Raw genomic sequence first — 24,608 nt, 5'->3', positions numbered from 1 at the left:
GACAGCCATGTGTGTCTAAGCTGGCTCTCGTCTGCCTGTCTGTCAATCACTCTGATTGACATGTCCTCTGACCAATAGCTGTGTCACTGTGTCTCCCATTACAGGTTTGGCTGTGAGCCTTCCCATCTTTCAAGCCCAATCGCAACAAAGTAGTAGACTGTGGGTGGGTGTAAAATAGCACCCTATTCACTAGGTGGGTCCCGGTCAAAAGTAGTGCAGTGTATAGGGAGGAGGGTGCCATTTCAGACACAACTAGTGTCCTCTAAGGGATGGATTAAAGCTATGCAGTGTTGTCTAGAACATATTGAGCTGATGTTGTTCTCTTATTATGGACATTGACAGATCCAGCTGATCTGTTCTGCTTGTGTTTCATCAATACACATCCATCCACACGTTCACTGCTTTTCATCCATGTCCTTTCATTAGAACTCAAGCAGACAGAAGTTAATTGACTGAAAGGAAATCGTGTTGAGTCCGAGGGAGAATGATAGACGGGAAGAGCTGTACATCTCTTTGTCTGTGTGGGCGTCAGATCATTCTAAAGTCCTGCTGTCAATTTTCATGACTGTCTCTGTCTGGATCGTTGCGTTTGAAGTGGCCAGTAACCAAGGTAACTTATGAAGAACAGATTTAGCTTTAGGGGTGTGTGTGCCTGGCTCATGGTAAAGGTAGCCAGACTGAATAGAGTCTGAGATGCAGTCCAACAAGTGGATCCAAACTACAATCCAATCCACCTAAGTAAACCTTCAGAACGTTTTCTGGCTCTGTTAAGCCAGAGTGGGCTCCCGAGTGGCGCAGCGGTCTAAGGCACTGCATCTCAATGCTAGAGGCGTCACTACAGACCCTGGTTAGATTCCAGGCTGTATCACAATCCGGCCGTCATTGGGAGTCCCATAGGGCGGCGCACAATCGGGTTTGGCCGGGGTAGGCCGTCATTGTAAATAAGAATTTGTTCTTAACTGACTTGCCTAGTTAAATAAAATTAAAATAAATAAAAGCCAGGCATTACTGGAACCATGTCGTCCATAGAACGTTCTTCCAAGAGTCTTGATGATCATCCAGGTGCTTTTTGGCAAACTTGAGTCAACTTTTTGGACGAGATGGGTCCCATTATGCCTGGCGAAAACCAAACACTGCATTCCACAGTAAGAACATCATACCAAAGGTCAAGCATGGTAGTGGTGGTGTGATGGTTTGGGGATGCTTTGCTGCCTCAGGACCTGGACGACTTGCCTTAATAGAAGGAACCATGAATTCTGCTCTGTATCAGAGAATTCTACAGGAGAATGTCGGACCATCCGTCTGTAAGCTGAAGCGCAGCTGGGTCATGCAGCAAGACAATGATCCAAAACACACAATCAAGTCTACATGAAAATTGCTAAAAAGCAACACATTTGAAGTTTTGGAATGGCCTAGTCAAAGTCCAGACCTAATCCCAATTGAGATGTTGTGGCAGGACTTGAAACGAGCAGTTCATGCTTGAAAACCCACACGTCACTGAGTTAAAGCAGTTCTGCATGGAAGAGTGGGCCAAAATTCCTCCACAGCGACGTGAGAGACTGATCAACAACTACAGGAAGCATTTGGTTGGAGTCATTGCAGCTAAAGGTGGCACAACCAGTTATTGAGTGTAAGGGGGCAATTACTTTTTCACACAGGGGAATTGGGTGTTGCGTAACTTTGTTTATGAAATAAATATGTAATTGTTGTGTTATTTGTCCACTTATGTTCCCTTTATCTAATATTAGGTTTTGGTTGAAGATCTGATAACATTCAGTATCACAAATATGCAAAAGTAGAGAAAATTAGAAAGGGGGCAAATACTTTTTCATAGCACTGTATATTCCGGCCTCACTGCTCCTCGTAATGGCGAGGCCTCCGGAACACTCTGGCTCCCTGCAGCCTCCATGCAGTGTTCTGAGAGGCTGTGCTGCTGCTGCGGCATGTTTCTCTCTGCTTGGGCCCTTATTACCGACAGGAACATTACATTGTGTGAAGTGAAATGCCTCTATGTGGAGAAGACCATGACTGCACCTTAAATGATACCATATTTCCTTTGTAGTGCACTGCTTTTGACCAGGGCCCATATGGTCGGGTCTAAAGTAGTGCACTATGTAGGGAATAGGGTACCATTTCGGACACACCCCATGCTGGTTCTGGGGATTGCCCCATGCTGGTTCTGGGGATTGTTAAATGACTGCCACTCTGCAGGAGACCGATATGAACCACTCTGACGTTCTGAACTGTGTTCTGGCTTCTGGTAGGGTAGTGATTTGAGCCTATCACTAGGCAGGCCTCAGGGCACGGCCACACTGCCCACTGCAGTTTCAGAGATGGGTTAAGCTGAAAGTATTCAAGTTAGGCCTATGTTTTTGCAAACAACAGGTGGTGGTGGGTGAAAGGGGAGCATGTTTGGTCGTCTGTGTCAGTCTGTTCAAGGATTACAGTGGTTGTGTTTCTGAGCCATTTTAAGAAAAGCCAGAGACCATTGTATTTGTTTTATCAGTCCCTGTAATCCCTATTGATCTCAGCATGACTCTCCTTGGAGATTTGGGGGTTTATTTGTCTTCTTAGTCTTGCCTCCGAGGGACCCACAAACAGCCAGAGGGGATGACTGTTGGGTTCTTATTGACTCAGTGCAGTGTGTGGAGATGAATCTGTGATGTGAGAGCTTACATTGATTTTAAGTTGTCAATAATATTTGTTACTGAAATGTGCTTTAGGGGGTCATAGAAAGACTTGTTGATTTGTGTTGATGGTAGTTTATGCTTGGTTTGATATTGAATATCTGTAATATACTGCATTTCACTGTCGGCATTCATTTCACACCATTTCACTGTTGGCATTCTTTTTATCGGCAGAATTAGAGTGCATGGATAAGGTAAGTACTATTTATTTTACATAAGCACATCCCAGTGCCTCTTGTATTGATAGATTATAACTATTAAACTGTCTGGAACAAGTCAGCTGAAACACCAATACCCTGCTGCCATTATGTGATGCAGAGCTCTCCTATCTGAATACTGGTGCGTTGTGATATATCGGCTACACTAGTTTAAAGTCCCACTCTGTGATATATACAGTACTTTAACATCATGTCTGACAGAAAGATGGCCCCTGCCTTCTTGAAATGCATCAGGACCTGCCACAGCCCCACTAAATTCACACCGTTATCGATCATGTGGGAAAAGGGAGAAAATACTGCTCGTCAAGAGACTCCTGAGGTATTCTGCAAAGTGCTGTTAAAAAACAAACTTCTTCAAAGACAGAAACAGGCAGGCCAGTGTGTGTTTGGGAAACATATAGTTGTTCTGCAACAGGAATCCATAGACTTACACTTGGTGTTAGGCTACTTTCTTTCAATGAGAAAAAAACACAAAACCCTTCTACCAACAGTCATTTCATCTACATTCCCAATTCACAGGTGCCTTAGGGGCTTGAGCTAATTGTATTAGATTAAAACACCTAATAGCAGGCCAGTAAACATATAACATTTTGATTGTTTCCTGCTGGTTCCAGATCAACACCATGCCTCAGGCTATTCTGTATTTGTTCTCTGGCTGTCAACAACAACAACAACAACAGTTGGTACCTTAATGAACCTGGCCAGACCCCAAAAATTAACCCAGCTCTGGGGATGTCCCCTTTGCCGTTATCTGAGATCTCCGCTGCTCTGACAGTGTAGCGCCATGCTTATGAGTTAAATTATGAAAGTCTACATGTTAGTTCTTCTGGGACTAAGACGTAGACTCTCCATCCGTTTCCAAATCAATTTAGTTTTACCTCAGGTTAATGTGGGAGGGGTCTCACCTATCTTTAAGCATCAGTTGTCAGAGCAGTTTACCGATCACTGCACCTGTACACAGCCCATCTGTAATTAGCCCACCCAACTACCTCATCCCCATATTGTTATTTACATTGTTATTTATTTTGGCCCTCACTACATATTCGTTGCCAAACCCACTGGCTCCAGGTCATCTATAAATCACTTCTAGGCAAATCCCCGCCTTATCTTAGCTCATTAGTCACCATAGCAACACCCACCCGTAGCATGCTTTCCAGCAGGTATATCTCACTGGTCATCCCCAAAGCCAACACCTCCTTTGGCCGCCATTCCTTCCAGTTCTCTGCTGCAAATGACTGGAACAAACTGCAAAAATCTCTGAAGCTGGAGCTGGAGACACCCATCTCCCTCACTATCTATAATAATAATAATAATATGCCATTTAGCAGACGCTTTTATCCAAAGCGACTTAGTCATGCGTGCACACATTTTTGTGTATGGGTGGTCCCGGGGATCGAACCCACTACCCTGGCGTTACAAGCGCCGTGCTCTACCAGCTGAGCTACAGAGGACCACGTTTAAGAGCAGTTGGAAGCCACGGAAGGAGTGTTGTATGGTATTGAAGCTCGTTTGGAGGTTTGTTAACACGGTGTCCAATGAAGGGCCAGATGTATACAAAATGGTGTCGTCTGCGTAGAGGTGGGTCTGAGAGTCACCAGCAGCAAGAGCGACATCATTGATATGCACAGAGAATAGAGTCTGCCCGAGAATTGAACCCTGTGGCACCCCCATAGAGACTGCCAGACACAGGCCCTCCGATTTGACACATTGAACTCTATCTGAGAAGTAGTTGGTGAACCAGGTGAGGCAGTCATTTGAGAAACCAAGGCTATTTAGTCTGCCAATAAGAATGCGGTGATTGACAGAGTCAAAAGCCTTGGCCAGGTCGATGAAGACGGCTGCACAGTACTGTCTATTATCGATCGTGGTTATTATATCGTTTAGGACCTTGAGCGTGGCTGAGGTGCACCCATGACCAGCTCGGAAACCGGATTGCATAGCGGAGAAGGTACGGTGGGAATCGAAATGGTCGGTGATCTGTTTGTTAACTTGGCTTTCAAATACTTTCGAAAGGCAGAGCAGGATGGATATAGGTCTGTAACAGTTTGGATCTAGAGTGTCACCCCCTTTGACGAGGGGGATGACCGCGGCAGCTTTCCAATCTCTGGGGATCTCAGACGATACGAAAGAGAGGTTGAACAGGCTGGTAATAGGGGTTGCGACAATTTCGGCGGCTAATTTTAGAAAGAAAGGGTCCAGATTGTCTTGCCCAGCTGATTTGTAGTGGTCCAGATTTTGCAGCTCTTTCAGGACATCAGCTATCTGAATTTGGGTGAAGGAGAAGCGGAGGGGGCATGGGCAAGTTGCAGCGGAGGGTGCAGAGCTAGTGGCCGGGGTAGGGGTAGCCAGGTGGAAAGCATGGCCAGCTGTAGCAAAATGCTTATTGAAATTCTCGATTATTGTAGATTTATCGGTGGTGACAGTGTTTCCTAGCCTCAGTGCAGTGGGTAGCTGGGAGGAGGTGCTCTTATTCTCCATGGACTTTACAGTGTCCCAAAACGTTTAGGAAGAAGCCTTTCACTGTCAAGTACTGATTGATACTATTCCCCCTAATAAATATGGTGCTGTGTCAATGTATTCATACGATTCTCCACAATTAACTGTGATGATCGTCGTAGCAACAGTTAATCTCCAAGGTATAGGCTATATCCTCTTTTAACCAATTTTGTTATCAAGTAAAATACAGTATGCAAATGCTTTCTGATAGAATCGAATATTCATAATTAAATTATGTAGTGCACTAATGGAGTTCTCCTTCATACCTCCGATGTGTAAATTCCTTCTTTATAATAATCTCTGTGAACGTTATGTTATTTTAATATAACATTGATCTCATTAGATAATAATATATCAGATTAAATTGAAAGAAAAGTTTTACTCAGCCATTTTGTTCAGGAATATAAAGCCTTTGCCTAATGTGCATTATTCTCAGCTTGGATAGCCTACATTCCTGTAGACCACGTGTCAAACTCATTCCACAGAGGGTCGAGTGTCTGCGGATTCTCGCTCCACCCTTGTACTTGATTGATGAATTAAGGTCACTAATTAGTAAAGCACTCCCCTCACCTGGTTGTCTAGGTCCTAATTGAAAGGAAAAACCTGTGGGGACACGGCCCTCCATGGAATGACTTGGACACCCCTACTGTAGACTTTCCACAGGTTCATTTTCCTCTCTGAATAACGCAGGTCCAAACAGCACGTGATTGGTGTTCCCTGCAGGCAGAGAGGCATCTGATTTGGTTATTCCCTGGAGAATAGACAGTAACTTGGTAGCAGGCAAGAACAATCCATATGTGAAGAGGTAGCATGTCATTTTCTGCTGGGCCATGTTAACTGCTGTTGTTGGGCCATGTTAACTGCTGCAAATTTGATTTGATGTGCAAGAGAACAAACTGAAAGTAAATAGTTAAACTAAGGGGTTGGTTCAGTGTGTACTCTAATGATCTGATGGGATCTAGGTGAAAGGTTGAGGTGTTGTCTACTGTATGTAGCACTCTGGTAGACAATGAGAGACCTACTGTACTATATTGACCACCCTACCCTGTGGGAGCCAAGCCTCACCGAACCACTTCTCTGTTGACAGGTGGACGACATGCTAGATGAGGAGAGCGATGAGGATGGAGAAGGCCGGGGGAAGAAGACAAGGGAGATGGAGGAGGAAGATGAGATGGAGGACGAAGAAGAGGGGCAGCGGCCACAGGGTAGCAGACAGAGCACTGAGGGAGAGAAGCAGCACCACCACCAGCAGCAGGGTCTGGCAACCGTCGTAGAGGAGGCAGAGAAGACACAGACGCCCCCTAGTGACCAGGGCGATATGACGCTGGGCAGCGTGCAAAGGTAAGGCCACCAGCGCACCATCTTTAAACCAGGCAAGGAAGTGTTATGTAACCCATTATCAGATTAGCAGTTTTCTAATGGAAGTGTAGAAGTGTTTCATCAACCAGCCTTATGATGAGAGCTTAAAGACGTCTGTAGCTAAAGGTAAGGAAGGACTATGACGATACAGGGTAAGGACTATGAAGTGATGCGGTCATATTCACGGTCGCAGGTTTGATTCACCACAGAACCACCACAGTGTAGGGGTGGTAATACCTAGGTAGCCATCCTCTCCTTCAATATTCCAGGCTTGGTCTGTTCCCATGGTGATGTTTCCAAGCTGTGAACAGAGCAGCCAGATGGAGAGGGTTAGGGTTACAGTCTCCTACTGCTGCGGGACAGGGTAGCGAGTCTAGACTTCCAGAAATGTGCCTCCCAGATGCTTGTCCTGCCCTGCTCTGACGCTGCCCAGTTTAGAGCCTGGAGACAGGGTGGAAAGACCTCCGTCTGTGTCCTCCACCTCTACCACAGGAAGGCCAGGTGGGACAAGAAAGCTCCCTGGTCCTCAGTCATATGGTGTCCCGCCTAGGGATGTGCACGATTTTTCAAATATCCAAAAGGAGGTTCGTTTTTAAACACTTGTGTGAGTATATTTATTTGCAAAAATAAAATGATAGGCCTATGTTAACACTGAAAAGGCTTTTTCTAAATTAGCTAAATGTGTAGCAAGTGGAGTGAGAGGGAACTAATGCAATGTAGGATGGAATAAAATTATGGAATTAAAGGTTTGCGAAATGAGAAGGAGTAGGCTACAACGAGCAACCAAAAGGAGGTAGGCTATTGTTTTATCTGAATGGGGTTGGGGAGAAACGCAGCATGTAGCCTTAATTAGCCTAGCTAGCTTCTCTCGGCTACTCCAGTCAAGATGGGCACTGTTATATAGGATATGATGAATAACATTGTGGCTGCTACAAGTGAGCTAATATTGGCTGTAGCCGAGTTGTCTTGGTTAGTGGCTACTGCGTCTCTCTCCCTCAGTCTGCTCGCTCCCATCTCTCACGCCGCAGCTGCAGCAATGGAGCGCCAGCCTCTCTCCCTCGCGCAGCAGTGCTCAGGTTCTTAAAAAAAAATACGTATTTCGATATCCGACAAAAATTCATGATACTATTCCAATAGAGAAATTATTTCAAACCCCTATCCCATATGGGTTAGGGTTAGTGTGTGTGACTGCCTGGCTCTGTTAGCAAGCTAATGTTAAGAGAGAAAAAAATATTGTTAGAACAACTCTGATGAAAAGGGGATGAATTACACCCGCAGAAGTGCCCTCTTTTTCACCCCTTTTTTTTGTCACGGAGGTCCATGCTCTCTGATTGGCTCAAAGTGAAGTTGTCGGGCGATGACTGGCAGGCCGATTCTACATGTAGAAATGCCTGATTCGACAGTACCAGGTCGGTACCCAGCAGGCGGTGTCTTTTGTTATAGGCCGCAGATTGTTTTCACCCCGCCCCTCTGGAAACCTCTTTCTCAAAGCTAAGGATCCGGATCACGTTCTGTGCATGTTATTTACCGCACAAAAACAAACAGCGTTTTGTGTGATAATGTAGGCTAATCTTTATAGTTGCTGCCATATCGTAGCCACTAGCCAGAGTTCCTGAAAAAAAGAATACTACTATGTTGACTGCCTGTGTGCCTCCTAGACCATTTTTTGCAATGATGAGTCACTCCATTTGTTCTAGCAAGAAAAGGAACAGCCTCCTACTGTGCTAAGTACCTATCGGCCGTTAGTTTTCTCAGGGTGTCTGACCTCTTAGGTCTAACAAGGAGCTGCATATCTTATCACAGCAGCCCTAATGCTCCACCTCCTATCCTCTTCTATTTGTCCTATTTTTCTGGCCATCAGTCTCCTCATCCTGCTTCTGTCTCTGGGTCCAACCTGGCAGCTCTGATTGATAAAGTTACATAAAATAGTTTGTTTGCTGGTTCTGTGTGCTTATACACAGGCAGGCAGTCACATTATGGTGCTGTAGCCCCTCTGTTTTCTCCTTCTTCCTGTTTCTGTGCCCGTCTCTCTTTCCATCCCATGTCTAATCTCCACAACAAATGTACTGTTTGTTGAGCTGAGTCAACTACAGGAGTTTGAACGGTTTAACACCAGGAGAAAAGCTAGTGGTGGAGAACCCCAGCTAGTCTGGAATACATACTTCAAGTGGAACAGAACAAAATTCTGCTTGACGTTCAGGCTACCAGTCAGCTGCCTGGTTCCGGCTCTCATGATCTGGGTCTTTTCTCCCCATGTCTGCCTGAGCACTGCCTGTTTGATTTGTTCCTCATGGGTGGATGGGGCACTGGTCTGTTGGGGGACCTGGCCCGTGTTCAGCAAGGCACAACATTGTGGATTGTTCAGAGAAATATATTATGTAGAACAAACATGCCTCTCTGACATGTACATTAGCTCTTTTCATAAAAGAGCATTCTATCAGTGCCACATCTGGCAGACCATGCTACAGTAGTTCACTCCACCAGCGTCTCCTCAGAGCCCTGACACTGCTGGTAGACATGCAAATGAAATCCACGGATGAAAAGCAGCTTGCCTTGTTAACGCTAGCTTTCTCTCTCTCCCCATCTATCCATCCACCCCTCTCTCCATCTCTCTCTCCTCTACTGATTTAATGTGTAAAGATGTCTGTTTCCAGGGCATTTAAGGTAACATCGGGATACAATACCTCTGAATACAACACCCTGGTGAAACAATTAGCTTAAAAAGTATTTGAAGAAGCCTGTTATTTATATATGAGTATTTATTATAAAACATTTATACAACATTAAATATCCCTCAGTGATAGTCTAATAATGTTGTGGTACTGTTAAATAAATAAGGAAAGTGCGTCAGGCAAAGTGAATATGATTGTTCCGTGCCACTTTACCATCTACGGAATGACCGGATGGATGTACATGGGACTGGTTGTATTTGGGACTAAGAGGTGACCACTTTTCCATTTTAGCCTCTAAACTGACAGGAAACTGTTGCTAAGCTACAGTAGCACTAGAGAGCCATAGAACCAACATTTCTGTTCTCTGAGACTTCCAGCCCCTCTGGCGTCCTGGTCCCCTGAGAAGTTATTTTAATTAAAGTAATTTTTTTCATTTTGTATCTATGGCAATACCCCTCACCCCAGCGCTATATTTTCAATATAATTAATGACAGCTGATGTTTACTTCAAAAGCCCCCTGTAGGGATACAAAAAAGCCCCCTGTAGGGATACAAAAACACATTGATGAATTGAAAACTCTGTTTCTCACTCTATTATCTTGAATGAAGGTCAATGTTTGCCCAGTAATTTCTTGTCTGTGCAGCTTTTCATTCAGTTGAATGCACACAGGCATATGTGGAATGCCAACAGACCTGAAAACGAAATAAAGAATGCACCTTGCCTTCCTCCCCTCCTGTTGGTTATTCTCCTTCACCACAGGAGTAGAATAACAATTATCAGAATCCCTGTGGGATATAAGTCGACTGTGCACTCTGTTTACTAAATGGTTATTCAGAAAGATGCCATTGACTGGGACTTTTTTGATCTGCGATATTTAGACTATACATTTTTATTTCCTCCAGTTTGTCAGAACTGTTTAATATTGTTCTGTGATTGATGTGGATGATTGAATGTGAATGGCCGTAGTAAAAACAAAAAACAAACAGCACTTACAGTTTCAAGTAGTTTTTTTGTCAATGAAAGTACAGCACTTTCACCTCTGCGGGAGATGGTCCATCTTGGGAAGAGGTGAGAGGCAGCCTGGGGGGAGGAGGGAGGTGGGAGGCAAGAGACAGGGGAGTGACTCGCCCTCCTCTACCCCCTCCACTCTTCATTATGCCATGATTGCAATCAGCCATCACTCCAGGTCATGTTATGTTGCTCTTGTCATCTGGTGGTGTGGTCTGATTCTTGATTTCCGCAGCGGCTAAGAGCTTTCTTCACTAAGTCAAGGCGTTTTCACGATAATAATAGACTTGTGATTGGCTACTAATGCCGTCACGGTCCCTAGCTGTGTTGATGTATCAGATACGGGAAGGAACCAATCTCTGGCCATGAAGTTGATGGTAGTTGAGTGGCTGTAATAGTGGGTTATGATGGAAGTGACGCCCAGAATCATCAGCACTCTCTTCTAGACAATGAAGAATTTTCCCCTCACACTGCAACCGAACGGCCTGAGCAAAATGTATGTGATATGTAGTATGTGACATTGTCACAAAGTTGAGCGTTTTTACTTGAAGCACTGAGGGACGGAGATCCATTGAGCTAGCACCACCATACATTGGCTGAATTCTTCTCCAACTCTCTGTTCGTGTTCTGCCTCTCCAACGCTACTTTACTGGGCAGGGTTTTGACCTTTCTTCCTGGCACGCTCTCTCTATTTTCTTGTGGTTGAAAATGTCACTTAAGCTACCGTCTAAGCTGGAGCGAGTAACGTGAGCGATTTTCCCGCCATGTTGCTGTAATTAAGTGTGTGTTTTCATTCCATTAAGTTATGTTTTGTCTTGGCACCACTGCCACCCATTTCTCTCAAGACAAATGGAGGAGAGCAGAGTCCTTTATCATGCTGTTGAGTTTGGCAACTCTGTTTTAAAGTCTAGAACCACTATATATAAAGTATATAAGCACTGACTCTGAGCTTCAGAGGTTTCAGACATGCATAGCCACCACAGTGATGACCCTGCTGTGACCACAAACACTGATAGGAAACCAAACAAATAATCTGCGCATGACAATTACAATACTTGCCATTTCCCAATCAATAATGGTTAATAGGAATTTGTTTTGGTGCTCAGCACTGTTACAGACATGTGGGAAATTTGAATCTCAGTATAGAGCTGCTAGACAACCCAGTCATTGATGAATATCACACATCTCCATGTGGGGCTTAGTGTCGGTCTGTCTGGCGCTGTCAGAGACAAGTCATGCCTGGCTGTATGCCTCAGGGTAGCGGGGATGCGATGAGTAAGATGACGTGTGTCCGTGTGGCGGGTGCCTGTTTGTTTGTATAAACTGTCAGTCGACATCAAAGAGCTGACGGCCTGCCGCTGGTTCTCTTTCTGGTCTGTGTTATGATGACCTGGAGACTCAGCATGCCAGACGGGGATCTCAATAGTTCCTTGGCGCTTCAGCAATCAGGAATATGCATTAATATGTGTAATAAGTCATGACTGAACTTGAGCTCAACATGGAAGAAATAACAGCTCGCTCTCGCATTTTCTATCTCACCCTCTTCCCTTTTCCTTTGTCTCACTCTCTCCTTCCTCATACTTTGCGTGTATTGTATGTCATACATTGACTTTTGGCACATGGCTTTTACAACAGTTAGGCTAACCTTATTCATTTCCTAAATGCTACAGCCTGTTGTCTGCTGTCCTCTCTCCTCTCTCTCTCTCTCTCTCTCCTCTCTCTCTAATGTTCCTTCTGTCCCCGGCTGCTCTGTGTGATTCTGTAGAGTATTGCCAAAGTGGAAGTAAAACTGGGGAGTTGTCAGCTAGAGTGAGTGTATGATGATATTGTCAACTAGAATGAGCCCTGTTACTCTATGATTAGAATGGGGTGATGTGGAGGGAAGCGGGAAATGTTCTGTTTTTTTCTAACTCTGGTATCACAGTGGGATATTCATCTGGATGGAGTAGGCCTGTTTCTTTAGCTGATAGCCTCTCTTTTCCAAAGATGTGTTAGATGCTTATTTCCTATAGATGTAGCCTGATGTAGCCTAATGATGCTTATTTCATATAAATGTAGCCTGATGTAGCCTAATGATGATGTGTCTGAACAGCCACATTCCCATTATGGATTATTTACTGTAGAATGAAGTCATGGGTGTGAGAGTCTCTAAAAACTGCAGTGATGGTCTGTATCTAGATTAGTTCTTAACACGTAGCACTTTTCATTTAGCCCTATACACTGTAGCAACCTCCTTAGATATAGTCAATGTAACCAAGACTATCCATATTCATACAGTGAGGGGAAAAAAGTATTTGATCCCCTGCTGATTTTGTACGTTTGCCCACTGACAAAGACATGATCAGTCTATAATTTTAATGGTAGGTTTATTTGAACAGCGAGAGACAGAATAACAACAACAAAATCCAGAAAAACACATGTCAAAGATGTTATTCATTGATTTGCATTTTAATGAGGGAAATACAGTGGGGGGAAAAAGTATTTAGTCAGCCACCAATTGTGCAAGTTCTCCCACTTAAAAAGATGAGAGAGGCCTGTAATTTTCATCATAGGTACACATCAACTATGACAGACAAATTGAGATTTTTTTTCTCCAGAAAATCACATTGTAGGATTTTTTATGAATTTATTTGCAAATTATGGTGGAAAATAAGTATTTGGTCAACTACAAACAAGCAAGATTTCTGGCTCTCACAGACCTGTAACTTCTTATTTAAGAGGCTCCTCTGTCCTCCACTCGTTACCTGTATTAATGGCACCTGTTTGAACTTGTTATCAGTATAAAAGACACCTGTCCACAACCTCAAAAAGTCACACTCCAAACTCCACTATGGCCAAGACCAAAGAGCTGTCAAAGGACACCAGAAACAAAATTGTAGACCTGCACTAGGCTGGGAAGACTGAATCTGCAATAGGTAAGCAGCTTGGTTTGAAGAAATCAACTGTGGGAGCAATTATTAGGAAATGGAAGACATACAAGACCACTGATAATCTCCCTCGATCTGGGGCTCCACGCAAGATCTCACCCCGTGGGGTCAAAATGATCACAAGAACGGTGAGCAAAAATCCCAGAACCACACGGGGGGACCTAGTGAATGACCTGCAGAGAGCTGGGACCAAAGTAACAAAGCCTACCATCAGTAACACACTACCCTGCCAGGGACTCAAATCCTGCAGTGCCAGACGTGTCCCCCTGCTTAAGCCAGTACATGTCCAGGCCCGTCTGAAGTTTGCTAGAGTGCATTTGGATGATCCAGAAGAGGATTGGGAGAATGTCATATGGTCAGATGAAACCAAAATAGAACTTTTTGGTAAAAACTCAACTCGTCGTGTTTGGAGGACAAAGAATGCTGAGTTGCATCCAAAGAACACCATACCTACTGTGAAGCATGGGGGTGGAAACATCATGCTTTGGGGCTGTTTTTCTGCAAAGGGACCAGGACGACTGATCCGTGTAAAGGAAAGAATGAATGGGGCCATATATCGTGAGATTTTGAGTGAAAACCTCCTTCCATCAGCAAGGGCATTGAAGATGAAACGTGGCTGGGTCTTTCAGCATGACAATGATCCCAAACACACCGCCCGGGCAACGAAGGAGTGGCTTCGTAAGAAGCATTTTAAGGTCCTGGAGTAGCCTAGCCAGTCTCCAGATCTCAACCCCATAGAAAATCTTTGGAGGGAGTTGAAAGTCCGTGTTGCCCAGCGACAGCCCCAAAACATCACTGCTCTAGAGGAGATCTGCATGGAAGAATGGGCCAAAATACCAGCAACAGTGTGTGAAAACCTTGTGAAGACTTACAGAAAACGTTTGACCTGTGTCATTGCCAACAAAGGGTATATAACAAAGTATTGAGAAACTTTTGTTATTGACCAAATACTTATTTTCCATCATAATTTGCAATTAAATTCATTAAAAATCCTACAATGTGATTTTTTTTCCTCATTTTGTCTGTCATAGTTGACGTGTACCTATGATGAAAATTACAGGCCTCTCTCATCTTTTTAAGTGGGAGAACTTGCACAATTGGTGGCTGACTAAATACCTTTTTTCCCCACTGTAAGTATTTGACCCCTCTGCAAAACATGACTTAGTACTTGGTGGCAAAACCCTTGTTGGCAATCACAGAGGTCAGACGTTTCTTGTAGTTGGCCACCAGGTTTGCACACATCTCAGGAGGAATTTTGTTCCACTCCTCTTTGCAGATCTTCTCCAAGTCATTACGTTTTCGAGGCTGACGTTTGGCAACTCGAACCTTCAGCTCCCGCCACAGATGTTCTATGGGAATAAGGTCTGGAGACTGGCTAGGCCACTCCAGGACCTTCATGTGCTTCTTCTTGAGCCACTCCTTTGTTACCTTGGCCGTGTGTTTTGGGTAATTGTCATGCTGAAATACCCATCCACGACCCACTTTCAATGCCCTGGCTGAGGGAAGGAGGTTCTCACCCAAGATTTGACGGTACATGGACCCGTCCATCGTCCCTTTGATGCGGTGAAGTTGTCCTGTCCCCTTAGCAGAAAAACACCCCCAAAGCATAAAGATCTTGCATGGAGCCCCAGGCCGAGGGAGATTGACAGTCATTTTGTGTTTCTTCCATTAGCGAATAATCGCACCAACTGTTGTCACCTTCTCACCAAGCTGCTTGGCAATGGTCTTGTAGCCCATTCCAGCCTTGTGTAGGTCTACAATCTTGTCCCTGACATCCTTGGAGAGCTCTTTGGTCTTGGCCATGGTGGAGAGTTTGGAATCTGATTGATTGATTGCTTCTGTAGACAGGTGTCTTTTATACAGGTAACAAACTGAGATTAGGAGCACTCCCTTTAAGAGTGTGCTCCTAATCTCAGCTCGTTACCTGTATAAAAGACACCTGGGAGCCAGAAATCTTTCTGATTGAGAGGGGTCAAATACTTATTTCCCTCATTGAAATGCAAATCAATTCATAACATTTTTGACATGTGTTTTTCTGGATTTTTTTGTTGTTATTCTGTCTCTCACTGTTCAAATAAACCTACCATTACAATTATAGACTGACCATTTCTTTGTCAGTGGGCAAACGTACAAAATCAGCAGGGGATCAAATACTTTTTTCCCTCACTGTACATACATACATACATACATTCAAAATATTTAGCCTTTGATTAATTAGCCTGTGTAGATATGTTGTTGGTCTCATCTTTCCCCTTTAATCTTCACATTTCTATTATTTGGTGCACTTTGTGAATAACATGTATTTCCTAGATGTATTCAGCTGCTTGACTCTAATTAAATACTCTGTCTCATAGCCGATCAAAGCAGTGCATCACCAGCCGTGTGTGTGTGTGACTGCATGTGTGTGTGACTGCGTGTGTCTGTGTGTCATCACTAGAGGGATATCATCAAGCCTCATAATTGTTATTGTCAGATTGAGTGCATCTTTAATGTAGTTTTATTCTCATTTCATCACTCCCATTATATATTCTGTTCCTCATCCCAGATTTCACACCATGGTGCCACCCAATTCATTGGCACTTATCACAACCTAAACCAGTTTTTATACAGTGTACTGTTTACACCGAGAGAAGAGGAACAGAAGGGAACATGGAGGCGACAGCTCTACCCAGGATTTAAACCTAAGAAACGCTGTCTTTCTGCCTTCAGAGTGTCTTGGCCTCCAGAAGGCTCTGCAGAGGCCTGATAATTGTTTAATCACGTTAGCACCTCTGCAGGTCGTGTGTTTGGAACCATGAGGAGATGAGCACCATGCACCGTGTCCCAGCCATGTCTGACTCAATCAAGAATAAATATGGAACCAACCTTTCTGCTCTGCTCTGAACAGGGCTGTTGCTTTATCTAACGCTGCTCTGAAATGAACTGATTTACAAAAACAAAACAGGAGTTTGGGGCAGGATCAGTGCTGTTATACTGTATATCGAGGTTATGCTCGTGAATTACTACAATTATCACGTTTCACATCTAAAACCAGGGTATAGACATACTGTTCAATATGTTTGGCAATCTGGATTTGATGTATTCCCCACTCCTGCTGTTTTCTACCTCCACCATGTTGCAAACCCCCCCAGCCCAAGGGGTAGCTAAGCCTATGTGTTCCTGTTTGTTTGGCCTTAGTACGACTGCACAGGATAGGCTTTTCCAAATGGTATACATCTCTCTCGTTAGGCATGGAGGAGAAGAGAGGAGCCGAGAGCTGCCCTGGAGCAGTGGTGTGATGATGTGGAGTGAGATCTTTCCATCCGTCTCCGTTGAATGGTTGTTGATATCAAAGCAGCTGTAGATCCACACCATGTTTTACTATCTGATAACCGATTAAATATGAATCACTGCGAAAGCCCAAGGGACAGTACTAAGGCGCTTGATCGCACACTCACTCATTCTTTCTCTTGTTTCCCCTCTCTCTCTCTCCCATTCTCTCTCTCTCTCTCTCTCTCTCGCTCTCTCTCTCTCACACTCTCTCTCGCTCTCGCTCTCTCGCGCTCCCTCCCACTCTCTCTCCCTCTCTCCCACTCTCTCTCTCTGCCTCCCACTCTCTGTCTGCCTCCCACTCTCTCTCTGCCTCCCACTCTCTGTCTGCCTCCCACTCTCTCTCTGCCTCCCACTCTCTCTCTCTGCCTCCCACTCTCTGTCTGCCTCCCACTCTCTCTCTCTCCTCTCGCTCTCCTCTCTCTCCCTCTATTACATGTATACACACACTCGCAATCTCTGTGATTATGCTGTTTAATCAGCTTCTTGATATGCCACACCTGTCAGGTGGATGGATTATCTTGCCAAAGGAGAAATGCTCACTAACAGGGATGTAAACACATTTCTGCACAAAATTTGAGAGAAATAAGCTTTTTGTGCATATGGAAAATTTCTGGGTAATATTATTTCAGCTCATGAAACATTGGACCAACACTTTACATGTTGTTTTTATTTTTTTGTTCAGTGTATATCCCATCCTAGCAGCACCTAGTAGCTGTGAGAGTCAGTCTCTTATTGATGCAGGACCGGGATTCATATTCCAGATCTGTCTCCAGAGGCTTTATATCTCTCTCCCCCCTCTGGAGTATTATTGCTACTTTTAAAGTGGAAATCCATGGGTTGGGACTTACTGGGTGTTATTGGCATCTATCTGCTCGTCTCTCATCACATCTGGAGCTGCAGTCTCACCATAGCAGAGGCTTACAGTACAAATAATGAGGATATCATCTTACTGTGGGTTTCTCCTCCTCTCCCTGGGGTCATTAAGGACATAGTCTCTGACCCGGGGTTTGATGGACAGACAGACAGGATAATGAAAGTACTCTCTTCTGAAAATACATTGACTACTTCTCCTCTCCGTTAAATATTCACCAAGTAAAACCCTTGGCCTGATGGAGAGGGAGTGTTGGAATTATTCATTTCTGATATCTATGGTATGTTTAACACCGAGAGGTGTGTGGGTGGTGTGTGTGGCTAAACTCAGCAGTGGTTCAGTGAGTGTGGACACAGTTAATTTTATGTCTGTATATAGTATAGTATATTCTCCCTGGCTGTTTCTAATACAAATGTCCCATTTCTGCTTCCTGATTATTCAATCACCAAACTGAATTTGCACACTAATTTAGCACGGCCTTCAATTGCAACGCTTGCGTAATATACTGCTCTCTCTCTCTCTCTCTCTCTCTCTCTCTCTCTCTCTCTCTCTCTCTCTCTCTCTCTCTCTCTCTCTCTCTCTCTCTCTCTCTCTCTCTCTCACCTCATCTCATTTTCTTGCTCTTTCTGTGGGTTTCTATAGCATGACCGATATTGTTTTACATTTATGAATATTGACATTGTAATGTCACGCTTGTGAATCTGATGTAAATGTCTTGAAGTCAGTCCTTCAGGCTCTATAAAACGGAGAGGGGAGATGGAGAGGAAGGATTTTGCAGAAAGTGCATATTTTCGGGTGCTTTGTTAGCCAGGGTTGTTGGAGGGAGGTTCATTCAGAGGTTGTTGTTAAATAAGATACATGAGGGGAAGTGTTATTGTGTTCTAAAAAGGCCAATACCCAGCTCTCCAAGGGGGGTTGTTGTGGGGAGTAAAGGATCAAAGTCAGGGAACATTTGGAAATTGGGCACTGGGTAGCTTAGGGGTGTGATGGTAATGATGGAGTGGATTTATATAGCTTATTTTTTTCTAATTGTAGAACACTAATTAATGTCACTAACAGTTTCCATCCACAGTTTCTATGCGAGTAAAGTCATACCGTCAACAACAACAAAAAAATCACGACAGCTGTGATGGAAACAGGAAGTTTTGGTACAATTTAATACATGCTGACAGATCATTTGTTTGTTCGATATGGTGGGATCTTTTTGTGTCTGTAAAATTAATTATGCGAGAAATGGTGGTGGAAATGCCTTTATGCGCAAATATTGATATAATAACCATCACATCGAAGTAAACTTGGAGTCACACGATGATAGGGTGTGTGGTCCTCCCACTACGACTCGGGAAACAATACAGTTTATTAAGCTACAGATTAAATAACTTACAGTGCCTTCAAAGTATTCACACGCCTTGACTTTTTCCACATTTTGTTGCGTTACAGCCTGAATTTAAAATTGATAAAATTTTGATTTTTTGTCACTGGCCTACACAAAATACCACATAATGTCAAAGTGGAATTATGTTTTTTCGAAATGTTTACAATTAATAAAAATGTAAAGCTGAAAGTCAATAAGTATTCAACCCCTTTGTTATGGCAAGCCTAAATAAGTTCAGGAGTACAAATTTGCTGAATAAGTTGCATGGATTCACTCTCTGTGCAATAATAGCCTCAACTAACCCGTACCCCCGCACATTGACTCGGTACCGGTACCCCCTGTATATAGCCTCGTTATTGTTATTTTATTGTGTTACTTTTTATTTATTTTTACTTTAGTTTATTTAGTAAATGTTTTCTTAACTCTATTTCTTGAACTGCATTGTTGGTTAAGGGCTTGTACAGTGAGGGAAAAAAGTATTTTGATCCCCTGCTGATTTTGTACGTTTGCCCACTGACAAAGACATGATCAGTCTATAATGGTAGGTTTATTTGAACAGTGAGAGACAGAATAACAACAACAAAATCCAGAAAAACGCATGTCAAAAATGTTATACATTTATTTGCATTTTAATGGGGGAAATAAGTATTTGACCCCTCTGCAAAACATGACTTAGTACTTGGTGGCAAAACCCTTGTTGGCAATCACAGAGGTCAGACGTTTCTTGTAGTTGGCCACCAGGTTTGCACACATCTCAGGAGGGATTTTGTCCCACTCCTCTTTGCAGGTCTTCTCCAAGTCATTAAGGTTTCGAGCCTGACGTTTGACAACTCAAACCTTCAGTTCCCTCCACAGATTTTCTATGGGATTAAGGTCTGGAGACTGGCTAGGCCACTCCAGGACCTTAATGTGCTCCTTCTTGAGCCACTCCTTTGTTTCCTTGGCCGTGTGTTTTGGGTCATTGTCATGCTGGAATACCCATCCACGATCCATTTTCAATGCCCTGGCTGAGGGAAAGAGGTTCTCACCCAAGATTTGACGGTACATGGCCCTGTCCATCGTCCCTTTGATGCGGTGAAGTTGTCCTGTCCAGAAAAACACCCCCAACGCATAATGTTTCCACCTCCACCTCCATGTGGGGATGGTGTTCTTGGGGTCAGGCAGCATTCCTCCTCCTCCAAACACGGCGAGTTGAGTAGATGCCAAAGAGCTCGATTTTGGTCTCATCTGACCACAACACTTTCACCCAGTTCTCCTCTGAATCATTTAGATGTTCATTGGCAAACTTCAGACGGGCCTGTATATGTGCTTTCTTGAGCAGGGGGACCTTGCGGGCGCTGCAGGATTTCAGTCCTTCACGGCGTAGTGTGTTACCAATTGTTTTCTTGGTGACTATGGTCCCAGCTGCCTTGAGATCATTGACAAGATCCTCCCGTGTAGTTCTGGGCTGATTCCTCACCGTTCTCATGATCATTGCAACTCCACGAGGTGAGAACTTGCATGGAGCCCCAGGCCGAGGGAGATTGACAGTTATTTTGTGTTTCTTCCATTTGCGAATAATCGCACCAACTGTTGTCACCTTCTCACCAAGCTGCTTGGCGATGGTCTTGTAGCCCATTCCAGCCTTGTGTAGGTCTACAATCTTGTCCCTGACATCCTTGGAGAGCTCTTTGGTCTTGGCCATGGTGGAGAGTTTGGAATCTGATTGATTGATTGCTTCTGTGGACAGGTGTCTTTTATACAGGTAACATGCTGAGATTAGGAGCACTCCTTTTAAGAGTGTGCTCCTAATCTCAGCTCGTTACCTGTATAAAAGACACCTGGGATCCAGAAATCTTTCTGATTGAGAGGGGGTCAAATACTTATTTCCCTCATTTAAAATGCAAATCAATTTATAACATTTTTGACATGCGTTTTTCTGGATTATTTTGTTGGTATTCTGTCTCTCACTGTTCAAATAAATCTACCATTAAAATTATAGACTGATCATTTCTTTGTCAGTGGGCAAACGTACAAAATCAGCAGGGGATCAAATACTTTTTTCCCTCACTGTAAGTAAGCATTTCATTTTTAAGCTGGGTATTCCTGTTGTATTCGGCGCATGTGACAAATAAAATTTGATTTGATTTGGAAAAAAATTATAGTGGTTAACCTGATTTTTGTATGACTACCTAATCTCTGTGCCCCACGCATACAATTATCTGTAAGGTCCCTCAGTCGAGCAGTGAATTTCAAACACATATTCAACCACAATGACCAGGGAGGTTATCCAATACCTCATAAAGAAGGGCACCTATTGGTAGATGGGTAAAAAAAAAAAAAAATAGCTGACATAGAACATCCCTTTGAGCATGGTGAAGTGATTAATTACACTTTGGATGGTGTATCAATACACCCAGTCACTACTAAGATGCAGGCGTCCTTCCTAACTCAGATGCCGGAGAGGAAGGAAACCGCTCAGGGATTTCACCATGAGGCCAATGGTGACTTTAAAACAGTTAGAGTTTAATGGCTGTGATAGGAGAAAACTGAGGATGGATCAACAAAATTGTAGTTACTCCACAATACTAACCTAATTGACAGCGTGCAAAGTTGAAAATGCGATAGAAACGTTTTATTTTTATTCGATACATGAAAACTTAAGCGATAAAGTACATTTTGTGTGCACTACGTCATCACACACTGAGTTTGTTTGGTGAAAACACGACTGGTGGGAAAATGCACATATTTTCTTTATGCAGATTATTTTATATCTGTCACCAATTGGATGGAAACTTTGCTTATGATGATGGATAGCCATCCAAAACCTAACCTAGGTTTGTTAACAAACTAGCCTCTGAGGTTGTTCTTTGTTCCTCTACATTCATTAGTCAACGTCAGCTTGGTTTCTCTAGGGATAGAATAAGGAACAGAAAAAGTTACTTCTGAAGCCTTCAACCTGGAGTCCTGGAAAATTGGTTGATTCAGAAGAGTTGGGTGAATGTCCTAGATGTTTGATCAGCAATGTATTTTGTGTGTAAAGCACCCAGCCAGACCTCTAAAGGAATGACAGTAGAGCTGTAGCCTTATAGTCTCCTAAACTCTACAACTACTCTCTCTGCTCACCAGATTGTGTGTGTGTGTGTGTGTGTGTTTGTGTATGCGTGTGTGTGGGCTGTTCAGACAGAAGGTGGGCTGTCCTCTCGTCTCCTTCAAGGGGGTCTTGTCAGGGTCTATGTCCCAGCTGTCAGTCCAATCTGGCCACCTGTCACTTCCTGCTTCCTGTGTCTCCAGCAGACTCCGCCTCTTACTGGGGATGAAGACCATTGCCAATACAGAGCAGGGATTGGTTCTTCTGGTGGATCTTAGCCAATCACTGAGCATAATCAACCTCCTTTAGCGAGCTATATACTGTAGCCTTTTAAATCCATTAATTTGTCCTCCCTTGTAAAACTAGCTATTGCTCAAGCTGTTCCCAACTGACTAGAACATAAGCATTTTAAGTCTCCGTGTTGGTTAGTGATGATAACCTTTCCTCTGCTCCACAGTGAGCTGTAGTTTCCTCCAGGGTAGAGGAGAGGGACCTGCTATCTCCTCATACACACGTCTGTAAGCTCATTTAAAACAACCATGTGTGTATGGTTAATATTAAACCCACCCTCTCTTCTCACTTAACACATAAGAGAGGGTCTCTGGACAATGCTGTTCTATACTTATCTTTTTCTCATTTTGACTTGTATGATTGTGTTACGCCAGCCACATATGAGTGACTTGTGTGATTGTGTTGAGCTACACACCAGAACATCTGCAGTAGCTAACTATGCTGTGCTGGGTTAATTCATGTTAATTGATGTCTATTTTGAAAGCATCAAAGACTTCTCAGTATGTTGATACAGTGTAGACACATCTTCAGAACACTGTGCTGCTTTCTGCCTTCCACGGCATATTTTAGTCTTTAATTCATCAAAATTAATCTCCTGCATTAATTGACTGGCATTATGCAAAACCAAGCTAAATGTTAATATAGATGTAAGAGAAGTCAAACTGGGACACAGATCTCCAACTTAAAACACTATGTACTCATCATACTGTTGCCAAAGCTATTCTCTTGATAAATAGGTATCCATATTTGGGGTTTTAGTGTTGTGAGTTACTGTTGAAAGGTAAAGTAGTGAACCAGAAGGAATGAAACATTAGATATATGTTGTTAATTTTTCTCTATGGTATCAGGACAGTACGGTTAGTAAGAATGAGTGGCTTTGGGTTTTGTAGGAATCATGTTTTTCTATGTTTAGAGAATAGTTTAGCCACTAGCTCATCAATGTTTAGAGAACTTCTGTGTAGACGTTGATGTGAACACTCATGGAGCAAACCACGCCATGCTTGTACTGTACTGTACTGTATTTTGTTAGGGTGTTTTTCTGTATCGTCATTGCCTGCCTTTCCTTCCCAACCACCTCAGCCCTCAGGAGAAGAGGGGGTTTGTTATGTAATGCAGTATTTAGGTTTTAGGTGCTGCATGCCCTACTTAACTACTGTATTCCTCCTCAATGTATCTGCATCAGTTAGGATGATCACACTATCTGCGTCAGGATGATGACACTATCTGCATCAGTTAGGATGATCAGACTATTTGCATCAGTTAGGAGGATCAGACTATCTGCATCAGTTAGGAGGATCACACTGTCTGCATCAGTTAGGAGGAACACACCATCTGCATCAGTTAGGAGGATCACAATGTATCTGCATCAGTTACTGTATTTATTAGGATCCACAGTCTCATCTGAGCCAGAGCTTATTAAAAGCACTTATACAGAGAATCATTATGAACATATTTAACAGAACATATAGACTGAATCATAATTAACATATTACAATAACTTATACAGTGAGGGGGGAAAAGTATTTGATCCCCTGCTGATTTTGTACGTTTGCCCACTGACAAAGACATGATCAGTCTATAATTTTAATGGTAGGTTTATTTGAACAGTGAGAGACAGAATAACAACAAGAAATCCAGAAAAACGCATGTCAAAAATGTTATGAATTGATTTGCATTTTAATGAGGGAAATAAGTATTTGACCCCCTCTCAATCAGAAAGATTTCTGGCTCCCAGGTGTCTTTTATACAGGTAACGAGCTGAGTGCTCCTAATCTCAGCCTGTTACCTGTATAAAAGACACCTGTCCACAGAAGCAATCAATCAATCAGATTCCAAACTCTCCACCATGGCCAAGACCAAAGAGCTCTCCAGGGATGTCAGGGACAAGATTGTAGACCTACACAAGGCTGGAATGGGCTACAAGACCATCGCCAAGCAGTTTGGTGAGAAGGCGACAACAGTTGGTGCGATTATTCGCAAATGGAAGAAACATAAAATAACTGTCAATCTCCCTCGGCCCGGGGCTCCATGCAAGCTCACCTCGTGGAGTTGCAATGATCATGAGAACGGTGAGGAATCAGCCCAGAACTACACGGGAGGATCTTGTCAATGATCTCAAGGCAGCTGGGACCATAGTCACCAAGAAAACAATTGGTAACACATTACGCCGTGAAGGACTGAAATCTTGCAGCGCCCGCAAGGTCCCCCTGCTCAAGAAAGCACATATACAGGCCCGTCTGAAGTTTGCCAATGAACATCTGAATGATTCAGAGGAGAACTGGGTGAAAGTGTTGTGGTCAGATGAGACCAGAATCGAGCTCT

General features: G+C 43.5%; 1 protein-coding gene across 2 annotated transcripts in view; it reads left to right on the top strand.

Moving 5' to 3' along the window:
• LOC121586516 (RNA polymerase II subunit A C-terminal domain phosphatase) overlaps nt 1-24,608 on the top strand; it is a 111,761-nt gene that overhangs the window by 61,127 nt on the left and 26,026 nt on the right. For both annotated transcript variants that reach the window (XM_041903254.2, XM_041903253.2), the window contains exon 12: nt 6,489-6,742. In XM_041903254.2, the coding sequence (XP_041759188.2) occupies nt 6,489-6,742 (254 nt within the window). The remainder of the gene's footprint in view (nt 1-6,488; nt 6,743-24,608) is intronic.

The sequence above is a fragment of the Coregonus clupeaformis genome, chromosome 17 (assembly GCF_020615455.1).
Source record: "Coregonus clupeaformis isolate EN_2021a chromosome 17, ASM2061545v1, whole genome shotgun sequence".
In the NCBI taxonomy this organism is placed as follows: domain Eukaryota; kingdom Metazoa; phylum Chordata; class Actinopteri; order Salmoniformes; family Salmonidae; genus Coregonus; species Coregonus clupeaformis.
This window is presented reverse-complemented; position numbering and strand designations above follow the sequence as displayed.